General features: G+C 41.1%; 2 protein-coding genes across 11 annotated transcripts in view; both read left to right on the top strand.

Annotated features, from left to right (window-relative positions):
- ANK3 (ankyrin 3) overlaps positions 1–27,498 on the top strand; it is a 557,055-nt gene that overhangs the window by 307,838 nt on the left and 221,719 nt on the right. Inside the window, exon 1 of one of the 10 annotated variants that reach the window (XM_073353400.2) lies at positions 25,935–25,973. The exons of the other annotated variants lie outside the window; for them this stretch is intronic. Coding sequence (XP_073209501.2) covers positions 25,950–25,973 — 24 coding nt within the window. The 5' untranslated portion in view covers positions 25,935–25,949. Of the gene's footprint in view, positions 1–25,934; positions 25,974–27,498 lie in introns of those variants that run through there. 10 annotated transcript variants of the gene reach the window in all.
- LOC144930769 (myb/SANT-like DNA-binding domain-containing protein 7) lies at positions 5,598–7,329 on the top strand. The gene is made up of 2 exons (XM_078853944.1): positions 5,598–6,265; positions 6,846–7,329. Exons 1-2 carry the CDS (start codon positions 5,695–5,697, stop codon positions 6,929–6,931), a joined length of 657 nt encoding a protein of 218 aa, XP_078710070.1. The 5' UTR covers positions 5,598–5,694; the 3' UTR covers positions 6,932–7,329.

Genomic DNA, 27,498 nt, shown 5'->3' with positions numbered 1-27,498 from the left:
GTTGACAATAGATCTGGGGCACTGAATGAGGCAGGAGTCCTTTGGAAAAAATAGTAAGTGAATATGTGGTTAAAGACTGTATTGTAATGCATACACACAACAGAGCTGAATCAAGACTGCACAGGCATCCTTTCAAGTGCTTGATTTTGCAACCTGAATAACTTTCTTTTAACATTTTTAATGTAATTTCCTTGGGTTTTTTTAAGGTAAAGAGTAAAAAGCAAAATCTTTTTTTCTGCAGCTTTAACAATCTGGCAGTTATGCATCATCATCTGCTTTCAGCCTGAACATTCAACATCACAGAACACACTTATACTGCTTGAGCTACAGGACCAAATACATTAGCTGACAGCAAGAGAAAGATGCTATCCCAGGAAGGTGGGAACAGGACTGGGGCCAGTTGTTGGGTCAGCAGGTCCAGCTTACTTCTTGCTGCCCTGCCCTGTTCCTGATGGGGGAACTCCTTCTGCTTGTAGTCCCGCTTAGCAAGGATGGGTAATGGGAGCCACATACTGGGCTAAGGGGTGTTTGGAGGCAGGGCCGGCCCACAACATTTTGGCACCTGAGGCAGGGAGCTCAAAGGATGCCCCCAAACCCTCTTGCTTGGGCCAAAACTTTGAAAGGTCTCAATTCAGCCTTCTTCCTGTTATACTCCTCTCATGGTACTGCTCTGCTACCTACCCCAATAAAGGAGAACTAACAACTTAAAATGCCTTGTTTAAAAATTTTAAGTAACACTCACATTTGCTGTTCAGGCATTTGATAGTTAACTTTTCTTGTCTGCATAGTAAACACTGGCATTTTCATCTGTTTGAATAATCAAAGTGGTGCTTTCCATGCCTTCTTGGTTGCAAAGATTTGAACTGCTTCCTGCTGAAGGTCCACAGTCTGGGCCAGCTCATGCTCTATTGAGATGGTTGCAAGGCCGACCAGCCTCTCCTGTGTCATTGTGGAGCATAGATGTGTTTTTATTAACTTCAGCTTGGAGAAGTGCGTTCTCCACTGGCAACTGTTACAGGAAGTGTTAGAAGTATGCGCAGAAAAACAAAAGCATTTGGAAAGAGGGTGGTCATCTTATTTGTGCACATATATTCCAGAACAGCCTTTGGAGTTGATCCTGCTGAAATGTATCTTGAAAGGGCTTTCAGTTCATCACCTAAATCAGTCGCATCAATATTGCACATGTTGTTATTATGTGTCAACACTGTCTCTAGTGCCCTGCATTGCTGATGTAGGTCTTCTTTGGGTATAGTGAGGAGTTTTGGAATATCATACAACATCCCAAATATACTGCTGTGTTTCTTGAGCTGCATGAAACATTCTTCAACTGACTGTATTGCACAATCTAGCACCTGGTTAAATAATTCAACTTTGAATTGTTGTTTGGGGTCTCTTATGGGATTATCCCATGCCTCGTAATCAAAATGTCATCTTCTTCGATGATTCTTGTATTCTTGAATGGGTGGGAAAACAGCTTCAATGTAAAGTTCCTCTGCCAACTTCTGTGCACCCTTCAGAACATTTTGAAATCCCTCATCTGACTGGTAAGACTGTAGGTATGACTTTGCTTTGTCCAGTTGTTCCATTGCTCCAGATACATCAAGGTCAACACCTTGGAGTCTCTTGCTTACAACATTTATTTCAAAAAGTATGTCATGCCACAACACTAAGCCACACAGAAAGTTGAAGTTCTGTATGTATGTTTCTGGTGATTCCATTTCCCTCTGCCACTGTTCTCCCATGAACAGTTCCTGTCATAGCATTATCCTCCATAATGGCAACTATGGCATCATCTATCTTCCCAGTTTGGTGTTTGATAGGCTTTATCGCCTCCACTCGACTTTCCCATCGTGTGGCACTCAGTGGTTTCAGTGTCAGAGAGGATGTTCCCAGATGTTGCTTCAAAATTTGCCATTGATGAGTTGATGCAGAGAAAAATACATAGATGCTTTGAATTACATTAAAAAATTCAGCAGCCTTACTAGAAGCTGATGCTGCATCACTGACGACCAAGTTCAATGAATGAGAACTTCACGGGACAAAAAAAGCTCGAGGGTTTAACTCTCAGATCTGTGCCTGCACTCCTCTGTTCTTTCCTCTCATGTTGGCACCATTATCGTAGCCCTGACCTCTCATGTTAGCTATCGCAATTCCCGTATCTTCCAGCTTTTTAAGAAGCAAATTTGTCATACCAGCTCCTGTAGTATCATCAATGTCAGTAAATTCTAGAAAATGTTCTCTGACAGTCACCATTGCAGGGACATTTCCACTAGGTTCTGTTGTTACAAAACATACCATTAAAGTAATTTGTTCCGTATGGCTGATGTCAGGTGTACAGACCAGAATAACAGAGCAATATCTTGCTGACTTCAGATCTGCCACAATCTTCTGTTTGACTTTTGTTGCCAGTAACTGTATGATCTCATTTTGAGTTGTTTTTCCAAGGTAGTGATGTGTGTACATTTCTTGGGTGGTGACTCTTCTTAGATGTCATGGCCTCTCCACTTTGTCACCATTGGGGATTTCATGCCAGTAATGTGTTGGATGGCAACTTCTATTTTCATTGTCTTTGGGGAACATGAAGTTTTTTCACTTGCTGTGGCCCATGCAGTACAAGGAAGTCCCTCAGGCTACTGCTCAAGTGGATCCACAGTCCTGGATCATCTAGACTTAAGGAACTAAACTCACTCTTCTCTGATCTACACTTTTTTTTTCAGGAATGTGCATGGTTACATCCATTTGAGATGGAGATATGGATGCTGCAGTAGCTGCCAGGTCACCTGCACTCTGACTAAATGGAAGATCAGGCATCTCGTCACCACTCACATCCTCACTGGGGCCGGAAGGCTCACCGTGAACATGTGTGTCTATGTATCTCAGGAGAGCTCCTTCCTACTTAGATAGAAAAGCAAAGGAGCTTTTCTTCTTTTTCTGAATGCTGTCCCAGAGGGGCATTTTCTTCTTTCACTCATGACTGCTGTTCTGTGCCAGCTATAGTGGCTCTCAACACTCAGCTGAAGGGGACAAACAAGCAGGCTGGTAGCAAGGCCTGAGTGAGGGAAGATATCAGCATCTGAAGGGCCTAACTGGCTCCTACTACTTCAGTTGAGTTCCTGTTCTCCACAAGTGGGTTCAGAAAAGCAGCAGGAAACAGGAAGCTCCCTGAGAAGCAGGTGTTAATCAGCCCAGGCTCCTGGGGGTGCTAGAGAGGTACATAAGAGGCTCCTCCTCTTCTCTCTCCCTGCAGCTCCCGCTGCTTTCTGTTATTCCCTCTCACCTTTTCTCCTGCCTGCCTGTTCTGTCTCTTGTGCCCTCCTTCCTCCTGCACAGCACTCCACCATCTCTGTGCATCTAGAGCAGAGAGAATACATATGCACCAGCAGCAGACACAATTTTCTAGACTCTGGGTCCTAGTGGCGCCCCCCCACATTCTGACACTTGAGGTAGCCGCATCAGTTCACCTCATGGTAAGACCAGCCCTGGTTGGAGGGAGCCCAGCCTGAGTCTCCCCTGGTAAAGCGGCTTTTGCAGTTCCTAGGATGCTCAGTGCAGTGTGTGCTGCTGCGAACACATTAGTAGCAGCACAGGGCTCAGCTCGTTAGAATGTTTGTGTTTGACTATTATTTTGGCGAGGTGCCAACAGTTTCCAGGGCTGTGCAAACAAAGGATGAAAAACGGTGATTTTGAACACTTGATGTATCAGCAAAACCTAAACAGAATTTTATGAGAGAAAGAGAAGACACTTTGATAGCTCCTGAGTCCCCGTCCCCCTCACCCCTGAGGAATTTCAAATGCCTGCTGCAAATAATAGAGGTATCACAGTTTCTCAAAATAGGTTGCAAAAATCTTTTAGAATGAAGCAGATGTTAGGCACCCTACATGTACCAGTTTTTCACATAATATAGTAGGGATACTAGCTAGGTGAAGAAATAATAAAGAGTTATTTTTTCTTGAAATAGGTGATATATATATATATATATATATATATATATATATATATTCAAGAGCTACTATTTCTGTAAAATCATTTACAAAGCCCATGTATGCTGGGCAGACATTAGATGAAATATAGCAGTTCACATAAAATAAAAATAAAAACTAGCTATAAACCTGCAAGTTGTTCCAGTGCAAATAAATGCATTGCCAGCTTGACATAGCTGTATGCCACATAAGCAGGTGAAAAAAAGGTAAAATGTGACTGAATAGTGTAGTGATGAGTCTATGTCCGTAATACATTCATCCCAAGGTGCACTTGTGCATCTGTTTTTTGTTTAGTTTGTCTTCCGCTTTAATTTTCGAGCCATTGAAGCAGATAGCAGAAAGTTCATTGGCCTTTTTGTCTATAGCCTTTCACACCTGTGTGAAGTAAGGGCAAAAACATTATCGTTCTGACTTGCTAGCATTTTGGTACTTGATGCAAGTGTAAAGTGACTGCCAAATGCAAAGCATGATGCAGTGGAGCCAGACAGCTTAAAAAGTTAACACACACTCACCCCACAAACAACCCTCAAAATCTCCATCCTTACAATTCCCCTCTATTTCCCATTTTTTACCTCTTGGGAAAAAATCAGCTCTGTATCCGACCCTGAAGGTGCCCTTCCTTCTCCTTTCTTAGCTTTTCATTTAACGACAGAAAGCTTCCCTATTTCAGATGCGGAGGCAGCTATTTCAGCATCCTAGCTTGTGTAATACACAAAAAGTGGCTTGAAAGCAATAGCAGCACTTCAGGGACAGCATTTGTACTTCACTGAGCTGCTACCAACCACAGTGAATTCTGAGGGACAGTTTTATATATCAGTGCTGACAAATTCAAACCCCAGTTGGAGTGTAATTTGCACAGCTGTCCTCTGCCCCCAGCAGCGTGTCAGAAATTACGATCCTTAATGTGTAGAACATTCTTTATCCATTTTCCACTGGTTCAGGAAACCTCTGCGTGAGCCAGGTACTGAGGAACATTTAGCCTTTACTGGTATATATATTATTCTGCTCAACTTGCAGTTCTTGACACTAAAATCTGAATGCTAACCAGGGTTCAGAGACTACTGATTAAGTGTTCTTCAGAGCCTTTGCATTATGCATGTCTGCTAATATTGAATTACATTTAAGTTAATACAGTTCAGATGTTATTGTCCCATGTAATGTTTTGGCACAATGGTTATCGTTGTTTCTTGTATTCACTACCCAAAAACATTAAGACTGAGTTAAGGTTGGCTGGCAGTGTTTCATAGCCTTCCAGAACATTGAGTGCACATATACTTAAACCTCTGAAAACCAGGAAATTCAGATAAATGTTTATTGTAATTCAGAACGAGGAGTACTTGTGGCACCTTAGAGACTAAGCCCTGGTCTACACTAGGACTTTAGGTCGAATTTAGCAGCATTAAATCGATGTAAACCTGCACCCGTCCACACGATGAAGCCCTTTATTTCGACTTAAAGGGCTCTTAAAATCGATTTCCTTACTCCAACCCTGAAAGTGGATTAGCGCTTAAATCGGCCTTGCCGGCTCGAATTTGGGGTAGTGTGGACACAATTCGACGGTATTGGCCTCTGGGAGCTATCCCAGAGTGCTCCATTGTGACCGCTCTGGACAGCACTCTCAACTCAGATGCACTGGCCAGGTAGACAGGAAAAGAACCGCGAACTTTTGAATCTCATTTCCTGTTTGGCCAGCGTGGCAAGCTGCAGGTGACCATGCAGAGCTCATCAGCAGAGGTGACCATGATGGAGTCCCAGAATCGCAAAAGAGCTCCAGCATGGACCGAACGGGAGGTTCATGTATGGGGAGAGGAATCTGTGCTATCAGAACTCCGTTCCAGTTTTCGAAATGCCAAAACCTTTGTCAAAATCTCCCAGGGCATGAAGGACAGAGGCCATAACAGGGACCCGAAGCAGTGCCGCGTGAAACTGAAGGAGCTGAGGCAAGCCTACCAGAAAACCAGAGAGGCGAACGGCCGCTCCGGGTCAGAGCCCCAAACATGCCGCTTCTATGATGAGCTGCATGCCATTTTAGGGGGTTCAGCCACCACTACCCCAGCCATGTTGTTTGACTCCTTCAATGGAGATGGAGGCAATACGGAAGCAGGTTTTGGGGACGAAGAAGATGATGATGATGATGAGGTTGTAGATAGCTCACAGCACGCAAGCGGAGAAACCGGTTTTCCCGACAGCCAGGAACTGTTTCTCTCCCTGGACCTGGAGCCAGTACCCCCTGAACCCACCCAAGGCTGCCTCCTGGACCCAGCAGGTGGAGAAGGGACCTCCGGTGAGTGTACCTTTTAAAATACTATACATGGTTTAAAAGCAAGCATGTGAAAGGATTACTTTGCCCTGGTATTCGCGGCTCTCCTGGATGTACTCCCAAAGCCTTTGCAAAAGGTTTCTGGGGAGGGCAGCCTTATTGCGTCCTACATGGTAGGACACTTTACCACTCCAGGCCAGTAACACGTACTCGGGAATCATTGTACAACAAAGCATTGCAGTGTATGTTTGCTGGCGTTCAAACAACATCCGTTCTTTATCTCTCTGTGTTATCCTCAGGAGAGTGAGATATAATTCATGGTCACCTGGTTGAAATAGAGTGCTTTTCTTCGGGGACACTCAGAGGAGCCCGTTCCTGCTGGGCTGTTTGCCTGTGGCTAAACAGAAATGTTCCTCGCTGTTAGCCGGGGGGAGGGTTGAGGGGGTAGCCATGCAATGGGGGGAGGCAAAATGCGACCTTGTAAGGAAAGCACATATGCTATGTATGTAATGTTAACAGCAAGGTTTACCCTGAAAGAGTGTAGCCACTGTTTAATAAAATGTGTCTTTTTAAATACCGCTGTTCCTTTTTTTTTCTCCACCAGCTGCATGTGTTTCAATGATCACAGGATCTTCTCCTTCCTACAGGCTAGTGAAGATTAGGAAGAAAAAAAAACCGGACTTGAGATGAAATGTTCTCCGAGCTCAGGCTGTCCTCCCACACTGACAGAGCACAGACGAATGCGTGGAGGCAAATAATGTCAGAGTGCAGGAAAGCACAAAATGACCGGGAGGAGAGGTGGTGGGCTGAAGAGAGTAAGTGGCGGGCTGAAGACAGGGCTGAAGCTCAAATGTGGTGGCAGCGTGATGAGAGGAGGCAGGATTCAATGCTGAGGCTGCTGGAGGACCAAACCAGTATGCTCCAGTGTATGGTTGAGCTGCAGCAAAGGCAGCTGGAGCACAGACTGCCACTACAGCCCCTGTGTAACCAACCGCCCTGCTCCCCAAGTTCCATAGCCTCCACACCCAGACGCTCAAGCACACGGTGTGGGGGCCACTCCGCCACAGAGGATTGCCCCCAAAAAAAGAAGGCTGTCATTCAATAAATTTTAAAGTTGTAAACTTTTAAAGTGCTGTGTGGCATTTTCCTTCCCTCCTCCACCACCTCTCCTGGGCTACCTTGGTAGTCATCCCCCTATTTGTGTGATGAATGAATAAAGAATGCATGAATGTGAAGCAACAATGACTTTATTGCCTCTGCAAGCGGTGATTGAAGGGAGGAGGGGAGGGTGGTTAGCTTACAGGGAAGTAGAGTGAACCAAGGGGCGGGGGGCTCATCAAGGAGAAACAAACAGAACTTTCACACCGTAGCCTGGCCAGTCATGAAACTGGTTTTCAAAGCTTCTCTGATGCGTACCGCGCCCTCCTGTGCTCTTCTAACCGCCCTGGTGTCTGGCTGCGCGTAACCAGCAGCCAGGCAATTTGCCTCAACCTCCCACCCCGCCATAAACGTCTCCCCCTTACTCTCACAGATATTGTGGAGCGCACAGCAAGCAGTAATAACAGTGGGAATATTGGTTTCGCTGAAGTCTAAGCGAGTCAGTAAACTGCGCCAGCGCGCCTTTAAATGTCCAAAGGCACATTCTACCACCATTCTGCACTTGCTCAGCCTGTAGTTGAACAGCTCCTGACTACTGTCCAGGCTGCCTGTGTACGGCTTCATGAGCCATGGCATTAAGGGGTAGGCTGCGTCCCCAAGGATACATATAGGCATTTCAACATCCCCAACAATTATTTTCTGGTCTGGGAATAAAGTCCCTTCCTGCAGCTTTTGAAACAGACCAGAGTTCCTGAAGATGCGAGCGTCATGTACCTTTCCCGGCCATCCCATGTTGATGTTGGTGAAACGTCCCTTGTGATCCACCAGAGCTTGCAGCACTATTGAAAAGTACCCCTTGCGGTTTATGTACTCGGCGGCTTGATGCTCCGGTGCCAAGATATGGATATGGGTTCCATCTATGGCCCCACCACAGTTAGGGAATCCCATTGCAGCAAAGCCATCCACTATGACCTGCACATTTCCCAGGGTCACTACCCTTGACATCGGCAGATCTTTGATTGCGTGGGCTACTTGCATCACAGCAGCCCCCACAGTAGATTTGCCCACTCCAAATTGATTCCCAACTGACCAGTAGCTGTCTGGCGTTGCAAGCTTCCACAGGGCTATCGCCACTCGCTTCTCAACTGTGAGGGCTGCTCTCATCTTGATATTCAAGTGCCTCAGGGCAGGGGAAAGCAAGTCACAAAGTTCCATGAAAGTGCCCTTACGCATGCGGAAGTTTCGCAGCCACTGGGAATCGTCCCAGACCTGCAACACTATGCAGTCCCACCAGTCTGTGCTTGTTTCCTGAGCCCAAAATCGGCGTTCCACAGCATGAACCTGCCCCATTAGCACCATGATGCATGCATTGTCAGGGCCCATGCTTTCAGAGAAATCTGTGTCCATGTCCTGATCACTCACGTGACCGCGCTGACGTCGCCTCCTCGCCCGGTATCGCTTTGCCAGGTTCTGGTGCTGCATATACTGCTGGATAATGCGTGTGGTGTTTAATGTGCTCCTAATTGCCAAAGTGAGCTGAGCGGCCTCCATGCTTGCCTTGGTATGGCGTCCGCACAGAAAAAAGGCGCGGAATGATTGTCTGCCGTTGCTCTGACGGAGGGAGGGGCGACTGACGACACGGCTTACAGGGTTGGCTTCAGGGAGCTAAAATCAACAAAGGGGGTGGCTTTACATCAAGGAGTATTTCAGGCAGGACTTCACGGAGGGTTCCAATAAGAAATGGTGCACCTAAGTTATTGTTCTTGTTGGAACAAAGAGGTTAGCCTGGCCTCTGATTGATACATGGCTAGATTTACCTCGCTGCACCTTCTCTGTGAGTGACTGCAGTGTGACCTAGAGGCATGAGTCCCCTAGACAGGGGAGGAGGCAAATGAGTACAAAACAAATCTGGTCTATTTCTTGTTTTGATCCACTCCATCTATCTTTTACATCTTTGGCTGGCAGCAGACGGTGCAGAAGGACTGCATGCCATCCACATCTCATGGCTGCTCGGCAGAAGATGATACAGTACGACTGCTAGCAATCCGTATCGCCTGCCCACTCACCATAAGACGGTTCAATAGGACTGACTGCAGGACTAAAGAGAATGACCTGGTCAAGTCATTCCAAATTTAGTCCCTGCGCCAATGTCTGCCCAGGCGCGCCCATGTCTGCCCAGGCGCTCCCAGCCAACGTGGCCAGGAGCACCTCGGACATGACGAGGACGGCTACCAGTCGTACTGCACAATCTGCTGCCAGAAGGCAAGGGGTTGCTGCTACTGTGTAGCAAAGCCGTACCGCGTCTGCCAGCACCCAGGAGACATACGGTGACGGTTACCTGAGCGGGCTCCATGCTTGCCGTGGTATGGCGTCTGCACAGGTAACTCAGGAAAAAAGGCGCAAAATGATTGTCTGCCCTTGCTTTCACGGAGGGAGGGAGGGAAGGGGGGCCTGACGATATGTACCCAGAAACACCCGCAACAATGTTTTAGCCCCATCAGGCATTGGGATCTCAACCCAGAATTCCAATGGGCAGCGGAGACTGCGGGAACTGTGGGATAGCTATCCACAGTGCAACGCTCCGGACGTCGATTCTAGCCTCGGTACTGTGGAAGCACTCCGCCAAGTTAATGCACTTAATGCACTTAGAGCATTTTCTGTGGGGACACACACACTCGAATATATAAAACCGATGTCTAAAAAACTGACTTCTATAAATTCGACCTTATTCCGTAGTGTAGACATACCCTAACAAATTTATTTGGGCATAAGCTTTCATGGGCTAAAGCCTACTTCATCAGATGCATGCAGTGGAAAATACAGTTGGAACGTGTATATATATATATATATATATATATACACACACACAGAGAACATGAAAAAATGGATGTTGCCATACACACTGTAATGAGACTATCAATTTAGGTGGGCTATTATCAGCAGGAGAAAAAAATACTTTCGTAGTGATAATCAGGATGGCTCATTTCAAACAGTTGACAAGAAGGTATGAGTAACAGTAGGGGAAAAATTAGCATGGGGAAATAGTTTTTACTTTGTGTAATGACTCATTCACTCCCAGTCTTTATTCAAGCCTAATTTAATAGTGTCCAGTTTGCAAATTAATTCCAGTTCTGCAGTTTCTCATTGGAGTCTGTTTTTGTAGGGTTTTTTTGGTGAGTATTGCAACTTTTAAGTCTGTAATTGAGTGACCAGGGAAGTTGAAGTGTTCTCCGACTGGTTTTTGAATGTTATAATTCTTGACGTCTGATTTGTGTCCATTTATTCTTTTGTGTAGAGACTCTCTGGTTTGGCCAATGTACATGGCAGAGGGGCATTGCTGGCACATCATGGCATATATCACATTGGTAGATGTGCAGGTGAACGAGCCGCTGATGGTGTGGCTGATGTGATTAGGTCCAGTGATGTTCTCCCTTGAATAGGTATGTGGACAGAGTTGGCAACGGGCTTTGTTGCAAGGATAGGTTCCTGGGTTAGTGTTTTTGTTGTGTGGTGTGTGGTTGCTGGTGAGTATTTGCTTCAGGTTGGGGTGCTGTCTGTAAGGGAGGACTGGCCTGTCTCCCAAGATCTGAGAGTGAGGGATTGTCCTTCAGGATAGGTTGTAGATCCTTGATGATGCGCTGGAGAGGTTTTAGTTAGGGGCTGAAGGTGACAGCTAGTGGCATTCTGTTACTTTCTTTGTTGGGCCTGTCCTGTAGTAGGTGACTTCTGGATGTTCTTCTGGCTCTGTCAGTCTGTTTCTTCACTTCAGCAGGTGAGTACTGCAGTTGTAAGAACGCTTGATAGAGATCTTGTAGGTGTTTGTCTCTGTCTGAGGGGTTGGAGAAAATGCGGTTGTAGCTTAGAGCTTGGATCGTGTGATGTGGTCTGGATGAAAGCTGGAGGCATGTTGGTAAGTACAGCGGTCAGTAAGTTTCCAGTAAAGGGCGGTGTTTTATGTGACCATTGCTTATTAGCACTGTAGTGTCCAGGAAGTGCATCTCTTGTGTGAACTAGTCCAGGCTGAGGTTGATGGTGGGATGGAAATTGTTGAAATCATGATGGAATTCCTCAAGGGCTTCTTTTCCATGGCTCAATGGGTCTTTTGGGTGTGTTTTTCACAGAATCTACAACACTTTTAGGGGGGAAATTGATAGGTCTGAAGCTTCAGTTTGTGTAGACTGAACTATTACAGTTGAAATTAATTTTTGTGGGTTTTTTATGATAAATATAAGTTACTGTTCTGAGTGACAGAATATTGGCACCACATTAGTCAACATCAACCTTATGCCAGTTCTTAGAATAGAACTCTCTTTTAGAGGTGCATTTCCTGATGCTCTCTTTGATCATGATGAAACTAATGATAGTTGCAGCTACTTGCTTTTCTTTGATCACACTCAGTTTCATTGTTCAGGATACTGGTTAGGACCATGTGGCATGTGTACATTAATTTATGCTTCTGCTAACTAGTCTTTAATTTTTCCTCTATTTAATTAATGTTATTTTTATTTACATTATGTCTAAAGTAAAATCTGAGTCTGCATGTGGGTTTTTGAGCATTTTGAAATATAAATTCTTAAACCAGATACTTTGCTCTCAGGACAAAATCTCCAGAAGGCTGAGAGCAACTAATATGCTGCAAAAGACAGGACTCAAACTCACTTTCCAGAAGTGTTGCTTTGATTCAGTGCTCTCAGCATGTCACCTCAAACACCCAGTTACTCTGATATCAGGCTGTCTGCAAACACTCTGGCTTGCAACAGTGCCCAACTTCTACTGCACGTATTCGAATGACCTTTTCTGGCTTGGCAATTTGGCCTGAGCCACATTAGGTCCAATTTTTTCTCTGAATAACTTTTAAAATTCTGCCACAAAGGAACAGTGGGTGCCAGACTCTATAGTGGAGATCAGTGCTGAACAGATGGTGTCTATTTGGGGAGAATCAGAGTCATAGTTTGAGCCCAGAGGTTTGAAATTTTTTTTTTATAGAAATGGTAAAATATTAATGCCATAAATTTTAAGGGGTGTTATCTCAAGACCCATTGCTCAAATGACATCAAACTGCGACCACTAACTACACACTAGATCCCTATTAGACACAACAGTTTTTAAGAAATCTGAGATTGTGGATTTTAGAGCACTTAAAAAACTCAGCTGTTAAACGGTAAGCTAGTCCAATCCTTAACTGTAATGGTCCTATTGCCCTACTATTATATTTATATTGATGTTCTTTTATTATTGTGTCTTAACTATAGAATTATAACAATTAATTATAGGTTTCAGAGTAACAGCCGTGTTAGTCTGTATTCGCAAAAAGAAAAGGAGTACTTGTGGCACCTTAGAGACTAACCAATTTATTTGAGCATAAGCTTTCGTGAGCTACACATCCGATGAAGTGAGCTGTAGCTCATGAAAGCTTATGCTCAAATAAATTGGTTAGTTTCTAAGGTGCCACAAGTACTCCTTTTTTAACAATTAATTATGCATCATTATTTTCAGTTTTTGAAATGTCAAATTAATTGCTTGAGTGCCATCCTAGCATGCCCACAGCCATTGCCATTTAACATGCGCCTTTTTCTCCCTAACGATGTGCTGTAGTGGCAGGGCATATAGCATAGATCCTTCGGGTTGTATAATTAATACTTTGATGGATGTAATCTGTATTTCTAGGGGTGGTTAAAGGGTTAATTATAGTTCATGCATGGTTCAGCATCATGGCATACAGTGTACAACGTAAGGTCATATGACTGCTTCATTGAATTTACTAGTCATTCAGGGCAGGACACTTAATGGGTTAATCATAGCTAATTCAGAAGTTCTGTTGTTATTTTATCAAATAATGTCCCACATCTTCCATAAAGACAAATTAGTAAGGGACTATAATATAATTACTTAAATTATAAATAGATCACAACCACTCAAGTGGCCCACAAAAGTTTGTTGCTTAAAGCCTAGAAAGCTTCAGCTGGAACGTGACATTTTTCAGACAGTTATGACTGGAAACAGGAGGTTATGCTGAATGTAATTTTGCAACTTTAACTGTAGCGTTCACTACTGGTTCCACTGTCATTAATGTAGGTTTAACTGTTGAAGTGTTGCCAAGGAAGAAAGTCATAAAAACACTTCCTGATGTTAAAAAAAAAAAAATGTCTTTGCTATTCTCGTTTGAATACAAATTTCTGAAACCTTTGAGTTTCACTGATCATAACCTTAGGGATGCACTCATCTTGTGCCAAATCAGGTTGGGACTTGTGACATGGTGCAGAAGCTTATTCCAAATCCAGACTGGGGGACAGTAATTCCTTCCTAAAGCTATGTGCATCCCACACTGGACTGAGTAAAAATTATGATACACCTAATCAGTCTTCCTGATGCTTTGCACTTAATGAAGCCTATGTACTTGTTTTCACTCAGGTTGTTCATAAAGATGCTCCTTATTAGGGAAGGAGAGGTTGACAGCAAGATAATTGTGTGTAGATCAAACTGAAAAGCAAATGTGGCAATTGTCTTGTTTAATACTGGCTGTGCCCTTCTATCAAAGTGTTTTGATGAAATCTAACACACAAGTATTTTGGAAAACGAATTTTGTTGCCATATTGCTGTTGGCAACTTACCACATCACCTGAGTCTTCTCCTGTGTTCCACTGGAGTCCATTATGACATTTTCTTGGGGTGCCCAGTGTGATGGGTTGGATCACAGAAACCCCCTTGGAGGCTGCCACCTGATGTGCCAAGACTACTTCGGCTCCTGCTTTCCTGCCTTGTCAGCTTAGGATTTCAGTGCCCTACCTGGTTTGAGACAGACCTGCTAGCCTTCATTCCTCCCAGCCTGACTTACAGGAAGGCCTGCCTGCAAATAGAGCCATCCACAGTCAATTGATGGGAGCCATCAAGATTCCAAACCACTATTAATGGCCTGCACTTTGCATAATTACAATAGGCCCTCAGAGTTATATTTTATATTTCTAGTTTCAGATACAAGAGTGATACATTTATACAAATAGGATGACCTCACTCAGTAGATTATAAGCTTTGTAATGATACCTTACAAGAGACCTTTTGCATGAAGCATATTTTAGTTACATTATATACACACTCATCAGCATACTTCCATAAAATCATATAGAGTGCACCGTCATATGGGGTGCCCAGATCTTCAGGTCACCTTGTTCCCACCCCCTCTCCTCCAGCCTCCTTAGTTGGAGGGGAATTTGTTGGTGCTAAACTGAGTGACTGCTCTCTGTCACCCCAGTCTTAGCCACCCCTGACAAATTTCTCAGGCCTCTGCCAGCTCATACTTTCTCTTGCAGATAACACTTGGAGCACCCAAATTCCTGAGCCCCCTGGAAGAGCATTCCCCTTGAGTTTCCAGCCCCTGTCTCTGGACACTCTCAGAAATTATCAAGCTGGTTATCTCTGAAGAGACAGCATACACACCAGCTTGTTTAATTCAACTAAGAATTTGCATTTTGAACAAACAAAGAGAAGTTTATTAACAAAGATAGCGATTTAAGTGACATTGAGTAAATACAATGGTTACAAATAAAACAAATATATAACATGCCTTTAATGCACTAAACATAACTTTTGCAAGCTACACTCCTTTGGCTAAAAGCAGTATTCTCACCTTCAAAGTCCTTTTGCAGAGTTTGCTGATTTTCAGTCAAATCAGGATCCATATTTTTCACAAATCACTCCCTTCCACCAGAAGTGTTCCTCAGTGAAATGGATAACCAAAACATCTTTTTGCTTCCCCTTGTATTTCCCCAGAACTTACTATCTTTGTTTTCAGAGTCAGGATGAACCCCAGGGGTTCAGATTCCAGTGTCTTCCCATGCTGATTTCACACCCAAAGTGAAGGTGGCTTTTCCTGTTGACTTACATGCAAATGGAGCTCCCATTGTGTTTTGCTTTTCCTGCCCAATTTACATCAGAGATCTAGGCAGACAAGTAAATCAATATTCCTTTGCCTGGGAAAAACTTGTTTAGCAAGTCTGCCTGGTTATATAGTTTAGACATATTTTTAGTGCATGCATACAACTCTTGTATGACACCCGTACATACATCTCACAGTGTTTATGATAACCAGTATCATATAAACATTTATAAGACACTCTTTATAGATAAATAATTTTATTAAGATGTTAAAATAAAAAGAAAACGGTACAGAGTTTAAGCATAGAAGTTTCTGGTTATCAGGGAATAAGGTACAGATTAGCAAGGGGTGCGAAGTTCAGTTTAGGAACGGGTGGCGTAAGGAATACATAATCTGCAATTTCCCCGAAGGGGGGTAAAAGGTTAACGGGTCAAAGTACAGACATTGATAGGTATGTTGTTCATATAATCGCTATGTTTAGGTGTGGAGTATAATGAGTGGATACGATGATGAGGATGGATTTACCCTCATTTGGTGAGATTTAATGTTCAGTGAGTTTATGGTTCCAATTCATATGGTCCAATGGAAAAGTCTCTCGTCCCTTTCTCATAGTTGATGCACAATGTTGTACCGGCTCACACCTCCTGGTACTGTCAGTGGCCGGTGATGTGTTCGATGTAGATGTTCCTGGACGATCGGATGACGTCCGAGACCATGAGGCACCGCATGAGCCGTACGTAGCATCAACCGATCCCACAGGTCTGCAGCACACGCTTGTTGCAGGGGTCCCAAGCACTCAGGGCTCCAACGATCAGTGCATCCATCTGCACCTCGTAGCCCTTCGCTCTCAGGGTGTTGGCCAGAGGGGCATATTTTTCCAGTTTACGAGCTCAGGCTTCGCGGAAGGCCGGGGTCCTGTTCTCAAAGGAGATCGTGACCAAAGAGATATATGTGATATATGCCATCATGTGCCAGCAATGCCCCTCTGCCATGTACATTGGTCAAACTGGACAGTCTCTACATAAAAGAATAAATGGACACAAATCAGATGTCAAGAATGATAACATTCAAAAACCAGTTAGAGCTTAAAAAGACTGGGACTTTTTAGCTTGGAAAAGAGACTAGTGGGGGGGATATGATACAAGTCTATAAAATCATGAATAGTGTGGAGAAAGTGACTAAGTAAGTGTTATTTACCCTTTCGCATAACACTCGAACTAGGGATCGCCTAATGAAATTAACAGGCAGCATGAAGCAACAAGAGGAAGTACTACTTGACACAGCGCACAGTCAGCCTGTGGAACTTATTGCCAGGGGATGTTGTGAAGGCTGAAAGTATAACTGGTTTCAAAAAGAATTATATAATTTCATGGTAGATAGGTCCATCAATGACCGTTAGCCAAGATGGTCCAGGATGCAACCCCATGCTCTTGGTGTCACTAAACCTTCCGATTGCTAGAAGCTGGGATTGAATGAGAGGGAATGGATCACTTGATAAATTGCCTGTTCTGTTTACTCCCTCTGAAGCATCTGTCACTGGCCACTGTCTGAAGGATACAAGGCTAGATGGACCATAGGTCTGATTCAGTATGACCATTCTTATGTTTTTATGATACAGTATCATGTCTCCTGTTTCTTTCCAACGATGGTCATCTTCTCTCTCCATTTGTTTCAGTCTAGCTCCATATAAGTCCATTTTGAGGCCTATGATTTTACATAGTTTAGAGCTGTCCGCAGTCTTTGGCTTTTTGATTATGTTGCTTTTTCAAGGGTGAGGTACATTTGCCCAGATTTTGATCATGTGGATTGTTCTCAGTTAGTAATGATGATTTTGTAAAAGGTTCTCCCAGCCTGAAGATTTTGTGCCCCAACTCTTTCTGAAAGGTTTATCATGGTGATGGTCTTTATAATCTGATGAATAGGGTATCTTCTGTGGAGTACACTGATCATTGTTTTGAATGAAAGGAGCATTTAAAAATCCAAGCATTTCAGTAGTCTCTCACTTTCAATCTGGTTATTCAGATACTCATTCCATCTCATTGTTGTGATAATTTTACCAAGTCACTCTAGTGCATATGATCAATGTTTATTTTGACTTTTATTAATCTGAAAGGGATAATTTATGTTGCTTTTCTTGTTAGCCATTTGATGATGTATTTAAATCCTGATGCTCTTTAGTTCTCTCCTCAAGTGTTTGATGAAATAAAGAGCAGGAGAGACAGCAGTAAATCACCATTAACAATGTGATAGCACTGAGCATCATTTCAACCCATCAGCTGATTGTGGGGTTTCTAAATATGACCTTATGGCACCAGCTTTGCAAAATCACATTATTTTAGATTCCAACTGACTGGCGTACTCTCAGAGTAATGAATTAATACACTGAGAAGAGGAAGATTGACAAATTCCCATAAAAGGAATCCCATTGGACAGTACCTCTGGTAATATACAAGTCCTTTTTGGACAGGAAGCTAAAGAGTTTGGCTTGTCTGCTAGTTACTGTTCCCCTTCGTGCAATGCTAGTGGTGCCAGGGAGGCCACTACCAAGAGAGAGGGAAAGACAATTTCATGCTTTTGCTTCAAGACCATTGAAAACCTGGGGGATGAATTGAACTTAGTCATGAAAATTTACAAATAGTGAATAGCGAAATCCTGGCCTTCTTGAAGTCTGTGAGAGTTTCAAGGTTATTTGTTAAAGAGAATGGAATTTGGCAGATAAATCTGAAAATGTAAGGAACTAATATAAGGTCTTTAAAACTTTGGGTTTGGCGTGTACATGAGAGTTCAGAAACTTTGAGCATGGGATGTGCTGGCCATAATCTCTCAAATACCACTCATTTTGAGAGTTATCAGTCATTTTACTCCGAAACTTACTATATTCCACACTAACTTGATGTCCCCTCACTTTTACTGTTGAAAATGATTTACATCACCAAAAAAAAATCATGCAACAGAGATAACAGAAAGTGTTACTTACCCAGAAGGAATGAATCCCACAGTGTTTTAAGTTTTCTGCATGAATTATTTGGGGGGTGTGTATGCACGCACTTGTCTCCCCCTCATTTTGGATCTTGGTCACAGATTACATTCCATGTTTATTCCTTGGCAGGTTGAGAGGTATGGCATTTGGAAGTATTCTAGGACTTCTCAATGCTAGCTTAGATTAGACTTTAAAGGTAGAAATAGTGCTTCGGAGTTTCAGGTCTGGCCCCAGGTATGGGAAAGGCATTCAGGCCGAGGCCACAGATTTACTTCCTTTTTGTTCACTGGAAATTTGATAAAACCAGAGTTTTCAAAAATCAGAGCATAAACTGTAGGATTTATCCTTTTACTCTGCAAAGCTTTCAGTTATTTGGAATGGTAATATATTCATTAAAGTAAAGGAAAATATACCTTGCCAGATTTGTAGACATTAACTTCCCAGGAACAATAGGCTTCAGAGGAGCTTAAAGCTGACCTTTCGGAAGATGGGGTCTGGGATGAGTTTTTCTTCATTTGATCTGGTTTGATTGGTGACCTTTACATAACAGTATATATTTTATGGAGGATTTTTTCTTTTTCCTCACTCTTAACTTTGTCATACAAGTTCAATTTTATTATTCCAAGTGAATTCTAATTCTGTGGGTGCTTTTTAATGGCAAGAGAATTATGTTGGCAGCATTTGTAGGACAGTGTATAAAACGTACATAATATTTGCATTATGATTAGCCTTGCAGTATTTAAACAAATAGCTTGTTCACAAGCAAACTCCTGCTTATTTTGGATGTCAATGATGTCTGTGGTTTTATAATTAGGAGGTATACTTTAAGGGCCTGATTGAAGTTAAAGCAAATCTTTCCATTGATTTCAGTGAGCATTGAATCTGGCCTTTGATGGTTAAGATTCTTCTCTGTTTCTTATAAAACTCAAAGCCATGGCCTGCATTATCCAGGTGATTTTAGATTTAAGATATTTGCAGGAAATCTCTATTGATGCAAATTATCAGCTTTTAGTTCTAAGAAAATGGTACCTGAAGTTTCACAAAGTGCTTTATCATTTACCTTTGTGGAACTCAGCACAGTCTTTGCATTTCAGGATAGTTTTGAATGCCATTAACAGTTTCCAGAAGGATGAAAATTACCTCTGTTGGAAGCTGAGTAGCTAATCATACCCACATCTCTTATGGTTTAAAATGTTTCAGGTTGCCTTTTCTATATCTTCAGCAGATATTTAAACTGTTTGTGTCTCTTGGCAAATTTTTTTTCTTTCTGCTGAATTCCGCCATGTGCTGTTTTGTTTTTAAGTTGCTTCCAAGCCAGTAACCATCAAACCTCCATCTGGTTGGGGAGCGGGGCAATGATAATATAAAGGGACAGTTCTACAATTCAGTTTAACAGAATCCTCTGTCTACATAAAATCTGCCATTTTCATGAGATTGTAACATTTTATTTTCATATCTGTTGATTGGGTGACAGCATCCAGAATCTCTCTTCATCCCATGCTATGGAAGAATGTAAATGTTAGGGGGCTTATTCCTTCACCCACTTACTTCCCTGGTCCTTCTCGCATGAACAGAGAGCAACAATACCCGAAGTTCAAACGTGCAAACAATTCGATGTTTATTGGGGTGAACTTCCAGCAAATATGATTCCAGTTTCCTTCCTTAGTATCCTCCTTCCCAGCTCTGACACCACAGAGCCTTACACCTGTGTCCCTGTTCCCATTCCTGCCCTTAGCAAAACATGATTCCAATTTCCTTACCCCCATTCCCTGTTCCCATTTCCCCCTTTAGCAAAACATGATCCCAATTTCCTCACCCCCATTCCCTGTTCCCATCTCCCCCCCCCACACACACCCACCCCCTCACTTCCTGATTGACTGCAGACTATATAGTAAAACTTGAGTTCCGCTTAGCTATACCTTAACCAATCATTTTGCTGAAATTTAACTAACCAATCCTAACATGATTATGTAACCAATTATATCCCACCACCTTAATTAGTTTACACCCAGCAAAATTAATTATACAGCAGACAGGAACAATCACAGAACCAGACAGATTATACAGACAAACAATAGCAAAGTGGGAACTATAATGACAAAACAATACAGAAGTGAGGATTTCACATCCCAACTATTGAAAGGTGAGTTCTTGCCAGACAGGATGCTATCAGACTAAGTTTCCTTTTATATTTTCTAGGCACTTCCCTTTCTCTGGAGGTGATAGGCATTATCAGGACAGGATTGTATTCCTAACAGCCCAATAGCACTTTATTTCAATGTGACTAGTTTGGAATGTGAGGATGTGACCGTTCGCTTCCCAGCTTATGGCTGCCTCTGCTGCTTAGCCAAAGGCCTTAGCCTAAGCACAGGGCCTCAGACTGTCACAGTAAGAGAAGGCTCTTACACTGGCAGACAGTGATTTTGATTCTTTCTTTTGTACCTCTATAACTAGCCAAGTGATAAGAATACACCTAAATTCTTAGAGTATAGGCCTTTACAGACAGGCCTGAATATCTATATCCTAACAGTAAATAGTTAAGCTTGTCAGAATTCAATTTTTATCTTTTTATCATTTCAACTGATAATACCAATATTTATTTTAAGCTTTTTTTCTGGTTTTTTTTTTATTTAAATTTTCACAATTGTGGGAAATTATTGGGAAGGGTCGGACAATAAAGGGAGGTCAGACAAATTCAAAAAGTTAAATTTTTATAACTGTGAAAACATAGATTGTCAACGTATGTTAAAATATACAAAGTAAATATCCTTATCTCAAATTCCAACAAGTTTTCAAGCAGCATTTTACTTATTTTGTTTATCATAAATTTTGATTGTCATCAATGGAAATATTTTTTGATTGGTTTGTGTGTGTGTGTATAGTAAAAAGAAAAGGAGTACTAGTGGCACCTTAGAGACTAACCAATTTATTTGAACGTAAGCTTTCGTGAGCTACAGCTCACTTCATTGGAAAGCTTACACTCAAATAAATTGTTTAGTCTCTAAGGTGCCACAAGTACTCCTTTTCTTTTTACGAATACAGACTAACACGGCTGTTACACTGAAACCTGTGTGTATAGTGTATATGTTTCCTGACATTTACCAATAAAAATCTAATCCCTCCACACCCATAAATAGATTTTCAAAGGCAGAAAAGAGATTTAGGGACCCAACTGCCATTTGTGTCTTTGAAAATCTCCCCCTTCATTTATCTTTTTGTCTTTTAAAGTCCACCTGATTCAACAAGGTCCTCATGCCATAATCTAAGCACATGTGCAGTACCATTGTATTCAGTGGGACTACTCACATGCTTAAAGTGAGGCATGTGTAAGCATCTTGCTGAACTGGGGCCTAAATTACATTACAAAGGGTCATGGTTTACTGTGAGATAAAACATTTCAACAATGAGGAAAACCCAAGTGCCTTCCAAACATTTGAAATACCTGCCACCTTGCGGTAACATAGGGTTTGAAGATTCTTGTTACCAATTTTAAATGGCAATTTTTTTCCTTAAAAAAATGTCCTTCTCATGAAAATATTAATTAACAACAGATTTTTCAAAAATGAATTAGAAACGATACAGAGATACTGAACACTGCAAAGATAGCGTCTACCACTAAGGCCACTTAAAAAACACTGATTTGCCACAGTAGCCTAGATGCAGAGGACTGAAACCTGCCTTATGATATATGGGCTCAGCCATGGATACTGCAGCAAGATAAATGCGTTTAAACAGACTTGGCCATATTCCTGCAACTGATTTCACGTGGACAGACCCTTGTACACATGCAAATCACCAAGACTTCTGCTGGCAGTGTCAGTTGCAGAATTGGGGGTCTTGGTGTGTGTGTAAAATATGTCTATTATATTGCTGCACACACCTGATGTCAATGGGGTTATTTCCATTTACATCTGCTAAGGGTCTGGCCCACAGTATTTATTAACTGATGTTTTTAAACTGGAAATTTGCTGCTTTTTAAAATTGACAATGTAATTGTAGGTTTTATTTTTATCATGGTAGCACCTGGGGTGGGGAGGGGGTACCATTGTGCTAGGCATGGTCCAAATGTAATACAGATAATACCTGTCCTACACGCTTTCAGTCTAGATAAAGAAGATAGACTAAAGGGTAGGACGATAAACAGAGACACAGAGAGAGAGAGTGACTTGCCCAAAGTCAAACAGCAGGATAGTAGCAGAGTTGGCTCTCCTGGTTCCCCATCCAGTGGCGTATCCACTGACCACACTGCCTCTCACTTTGCATACAAAATTGCAGCTATTCTCTTAAGCCCAATGATTTCCTTATTTGGCAAGTGGAGACATTATCTGTGTCTTTATGACAAAACTATTACCCCTTTCTTTCCCCCTTTGATCCTGTTTCTCTTGTCGTGCACAAGTGCCAGATTGTAGATTTGCATGTCAATCAGCAGCTCTTATTTGTGAGATCAGATGAAGGAACAATAGAGTAGAGATGAACAGAACAGAATGAACAGTTCTAAATCTAACCCAGATGTTAAATCTTTCTTCATCAGAGAGTGAAGGGACTGCCTCTCCTCCAAGATCATGAATAAATGCAGGGAAGCACACACAAAACTCCTGATGTTTTAGATGACTTCCCATGGCACGGGAAGTGACCTTTGCTATTGACCAGTCTGAATTTTACTCTGAGAGATCTAATTGAAGCTCTCTGAAGCAATTTTGCTTTATTGCAACTTTTAATTTCTGTAAAATAGAAGCTGAAGAATATAACAAATAGCCTTTTAGTTCAGGAAAACAACCCCTAGTACAAACAGCATAAATTTCTTATCATTAGTCATCAAAAGTAGAATAAATATAAAATTACCAGGGAGGAAGCAGGCATGTGCAGTATTCAAAACACAGAGTGTAAAATGATGTTATTGTTGCTTTTAGAAATAGTTCAAAGTAGTCTGCATTACAAAGGAAAGAGCTGATAAGCAAAATGACAAAAGCTTGTTTCAGGAGTGATTCCAAGCAACCCTAGTGCTCTAACCAGCTGATTCTACAGCTATTTTTGGTATTCTAGACATCCCGATTACACATACAGGGAATGATGGAGCCTACAAATATGGTAAACCAGCCAGGAATCCTGTGACATGGTCTGTTGCAAGCCTAATAATCTTACAACACTGACAATCACTTGCTTCTACAGTTATTATAGTTAAGGGAAGTCAAACAAGTGACCATGCTTAGTTCTTTAATAAAAACTGATCTGTACTTCCTGCCGGCAGCTATTTTTAGCTGTGATGCAGAGTCCCAAGTGTTAACTAATTGAGTCATCAGGTTTCATATCTGGTCACAGAAAATGGCAGTGGAAGAGGGAGAATGCTTCCCAGAACAAGTAAGCCATTGCAGATTCTGAAATGAAAGTAAAATCTGATTATCTAATTTATTATAATAGTACTTAATATCTTTAAGTATATGAAACAAAAAATTACAGATGAGGAAATACATTTAGTTTTATTTGTTGTACCTTGTGTCTACATTTGTTTTTGTTTTTTTTACTATAGACTGATGTGGTATTCAGATAATATCCAGAAATTTGTGTTTTCTCTATTTTATAAGAATATCCTACTCAGGATATTCTGAAGAGGATGCTTAGTACACTTCCAGAAGGAGTTTTGTACTGTTTCATGCTGTACCATAGGCCTAAAATAACCTGGATATATTTACTTCTAACATACCATCATTTTATTATTTGATATTTTTCTTCAAGGAATTTGTACAACTAAAAGAAGCAAACTCCTGCTTCTATTTTTTTCCAAGTTTTATTTATCACTACCTCTTTTTGACTGAATTGTATTTTGACAGTACAGTTTAGAAAGAGAGACTGTTAATGATGTAGGACTTCATCCTGCAAACCTATACCCACACAAATAACTCTTACTCACATGAATTGTCCCATTGACCTCAGTAGTGCTGTTTGCAGGAACAGAACTCTAGTCTATAAATTACTCAGTATAATACTGAGATTTTTAAAAAATATTGTATTTCATGCTACTCTATGTTGAAAACTTTAACACATGAGATTACAGCAAAATTTGGCATCCCTTACAAATAGTGAGGAATGTCTGACTACCTTTCAGGTAGCCCTGGTAGAATCAAGAGTAAAATATCTCTTGAAGGTCAACAATATTTAACAGGCAGCACTTCCAACAATTTATAACTCAGCAATCACCAGCATATTAGCAAAAATGTCACACACTGAAAAAAATATTGCATTGAGCTCTTTTAAATGTGTACTTTACTCCTGATCAATATCAGAGCAACCTGCCCTATGAAAAATCATCTTCATAGAAATTATGGCAATTTTTTGGTTTTCTGTTTGTTCCTTTTATTGATGAAAAGTATACTCAACTTTCAATGCAAACAATAAATACAAAGTAGATTAATAAGAACTTTGTTTTGTTAAAGCAGTTTCTTAAAGGAAGAGACCTGGTTAGATTAAGATATTTTATCTGTTTATTGTGCAATAGTAAACTATATTTTTAATGTCAGGCATGTAATAAGGTTGAAAGTTTTGTTTACAGTCCTGTCTTTTTAAAGACACTACTATAAATCTTTAGAATAAGGAATTTATCTTTTGAAGAAATAACGTCAAAACCTTGTTCATCCATTTTAATACTGTATGGTGTAATATTGTTTTTAGGTACTAGTAAACCTCTTCATTCTGGAATGAAACTGCTGCCTGTTAATTGCTCAGCTCCCTTTGTTTCCAGTGTGGCTATTTTTATGTTATAATATGAGAAACTCATTTAATTTACTTGGAATAACAGCAATCAGATTCCCAGAATTTATTTAAATGATCTTAAGTTTTGAAGGAAAGTTAAGAGTTCCCAAGAAAACAGATGCACTGACAAGTCAAGAAATGCTTAATAACTAATTTTCCAGCATTTGTTGTATAAAGTAAAAAAAAAAAAAAATCCATGCTTATTTAGCTCAAGTATAGAAACAGAATATACAGCTTTTAAGGGTCCTTTGTGAAGGAAACTTACTTCTGTGAGCAAATTCATAATCTTAACTGCTTTTTAAAAACTGTTTCTAATTGCCCTCCTACTTGTGGACACTCTTGCTTTACATTTTCTTGTGTTAAGGAGAACCCTAATATAATACAAATTTTAAAAGTGAAAAAAAAGTGTACTAAACTCTAATATTTCACTTCTGCTGCATTAATACTATTTATGTTTAAGAACTCCAACGCAGGGTTTAAATGTTAGCAACATACTTCTGTGTGAATTACTGATGAAAATGTCTGGCATATTTCCTAATAGTTCTCACATTACTACAAACATGTGTGTGATATACACAGTAATGCAGAATGCAATTACCAAAATATGCATAAGATTTCAAAAGCAAAAAAAAGCATATCAAATGTTATTTTGAGGTTTGATAATTACAAAGAGCGCATGTTAGACCATCTTGTTTCTTTTTTCATAGTACAATGAATCATTGCAAGCACCATATCTAAGCATGGATACTTTGGAAGTTAGTGCAGTCCTGCTACATTTTGTGCAATGTGTGTAGGTGCCTAGGCTGAGGTTAAAATCACTATGCCCTAGAGCACTGGCTTTGGAAGTGTGCTGACCCACTGCATATTCTGCATGATCATTGTCACAACAGAATGGCATTTACTGTTGTTAGCCAATGCTTTGTTAGCAGCTGAGTAGAAACTAGTCTTTCTGTTGGTATATGATATGATGGTTTAAGCAGAAGATCTAGTTAACTGAGATGGACTGAACTATGGAAAAGATCTGTGCAGAAAGGGTATAGTAATTTTTTTTCTTAATTCTGCTTCTAGAAATGCTATTCATTATAGGTTCTGATTCTCATTCCCTACATATCTGAATCTCCCACAGGCTGCAATGGATGTTTTGGTTGTACTGGGAAAATAGGATCTAGTAGTCCATAGCTTGTAGATTTGCTATTTCAGAAGTGATGTTTTTGATTATTGTTACTTTACTGCTGACTTGTCCTATACACATCATCAAATGCTAAGGGGAGCTACTACTACTAAAATATGGATGATAGGTAACATTGTCAGCTATTCAGAGCTCACTACTGGAAATGTAGAATAACCTGATCTTCAGTCAAACCATTAAACAAAAAATTAGTTTTCCACTTTGTTGTATTGTGCTAAAACATAAGTAAAGAAGTTGAACTATTTAGTCTAATTTGATGACATTGATCATTAAAAGTAATTTTTATTCTCTTAAAAACCAATGATGTTGAAATATTTGCTTGGTATATTTCATTCTAGGATTCAGAAATGCAGTCTAGTATTTTCCAGATAAGAATGAAACAGATCAAATCAGTTTGAAACTCCAGATAACAAACCTGATTAAGGTTGCAAACAGTTACGGAAACAAAATTGAGACTGAGATTTTCAAAAGATCCTCCAAAGGGACACCCTTAGGGTCTTGTAAAAACCCCATTCTAAATTGTTGTGGTCATATAGCAACCTTTGAAAGCCAGGAGAATTTTAGTTTAGTTCTATACTGAAAAGTGACTATGTGAAAATTCACCTTCTTGCTCAACATATCTGTTCTTTACATTCAGTGATGTTCACTTCAGTGGCAAAAATTAGCTTGTATTGTTTTCCTTCTTTTTCTACTCCTGTGGGAATTCTGCACCACTTCGCAATGCAGAATTTGCCTAGAATTAATGTTTCGCACAGAGTTTCATCCCCTCCCCTTGCCCCCACTCCCGAATTCATGCTACAGAGCTGCTGGCCACCACAGGAGGCCACTGGACCCAGTAGTGCTTCCTATGCCTGCTGAGCAGATCAGATCCACAGTTTCCATAGTCTTGGCATCTTTCTCTAGTCCTGAGGAGTGAATAAGCTCCATGGCTTCCCCAGCATCAGTCTCTCTCATATAAACTGTGAAGGTTACTCAGGCTAGAGGCTCCCTTTGCCGAGGTATGCAGGAGTCCGAGGTCAGGTGGAGATCCCTGCCCATGGCAGGGTTTGTAAATTCCACCTGAGGTCCCCATGGAGTATATAAATTCTGTAAGATTCCTATGCTGTATGAGCAAAGTTTTTAAAAAATGTAGTCAGTAACTTTAAAATTAAATCCTCAGTGACATCAGTCTTATTTGTGGACATAATTGGATAATAATAATAAAGTAACTCCTCACTTAACATTGTAGTTATGTTCCTGAAAAATGCAACATTAAGTGAAATGATGTTAAACAAATCCAATTTTCCCATAAGATTTAATGTAAATGCGGGGGGTTAGGTTCCAAGGAAATTTTTTGGGGGCAGACAAAAGGCATTATGTGCTGTACAGTA

Source organism: Lepidochelys kempii, chromosome 7 (genome assembly GCF_965140285.1).
Source record: "Lepidochelys kempii isolate rLepKem1 chromosome 7, rLepKem1.hap1, whole genome shotgun sequence".
Classification (NCBI taxonomy): domain Eukaryota; kingdom Metazoa; phylum Chordata; order Testudines; family Cheloniidae; genus Lepidochelys; species Lepidochelys kempii.
This window is presented reverse-complemented; position numbering and strand designations above follow the sequence as displayed.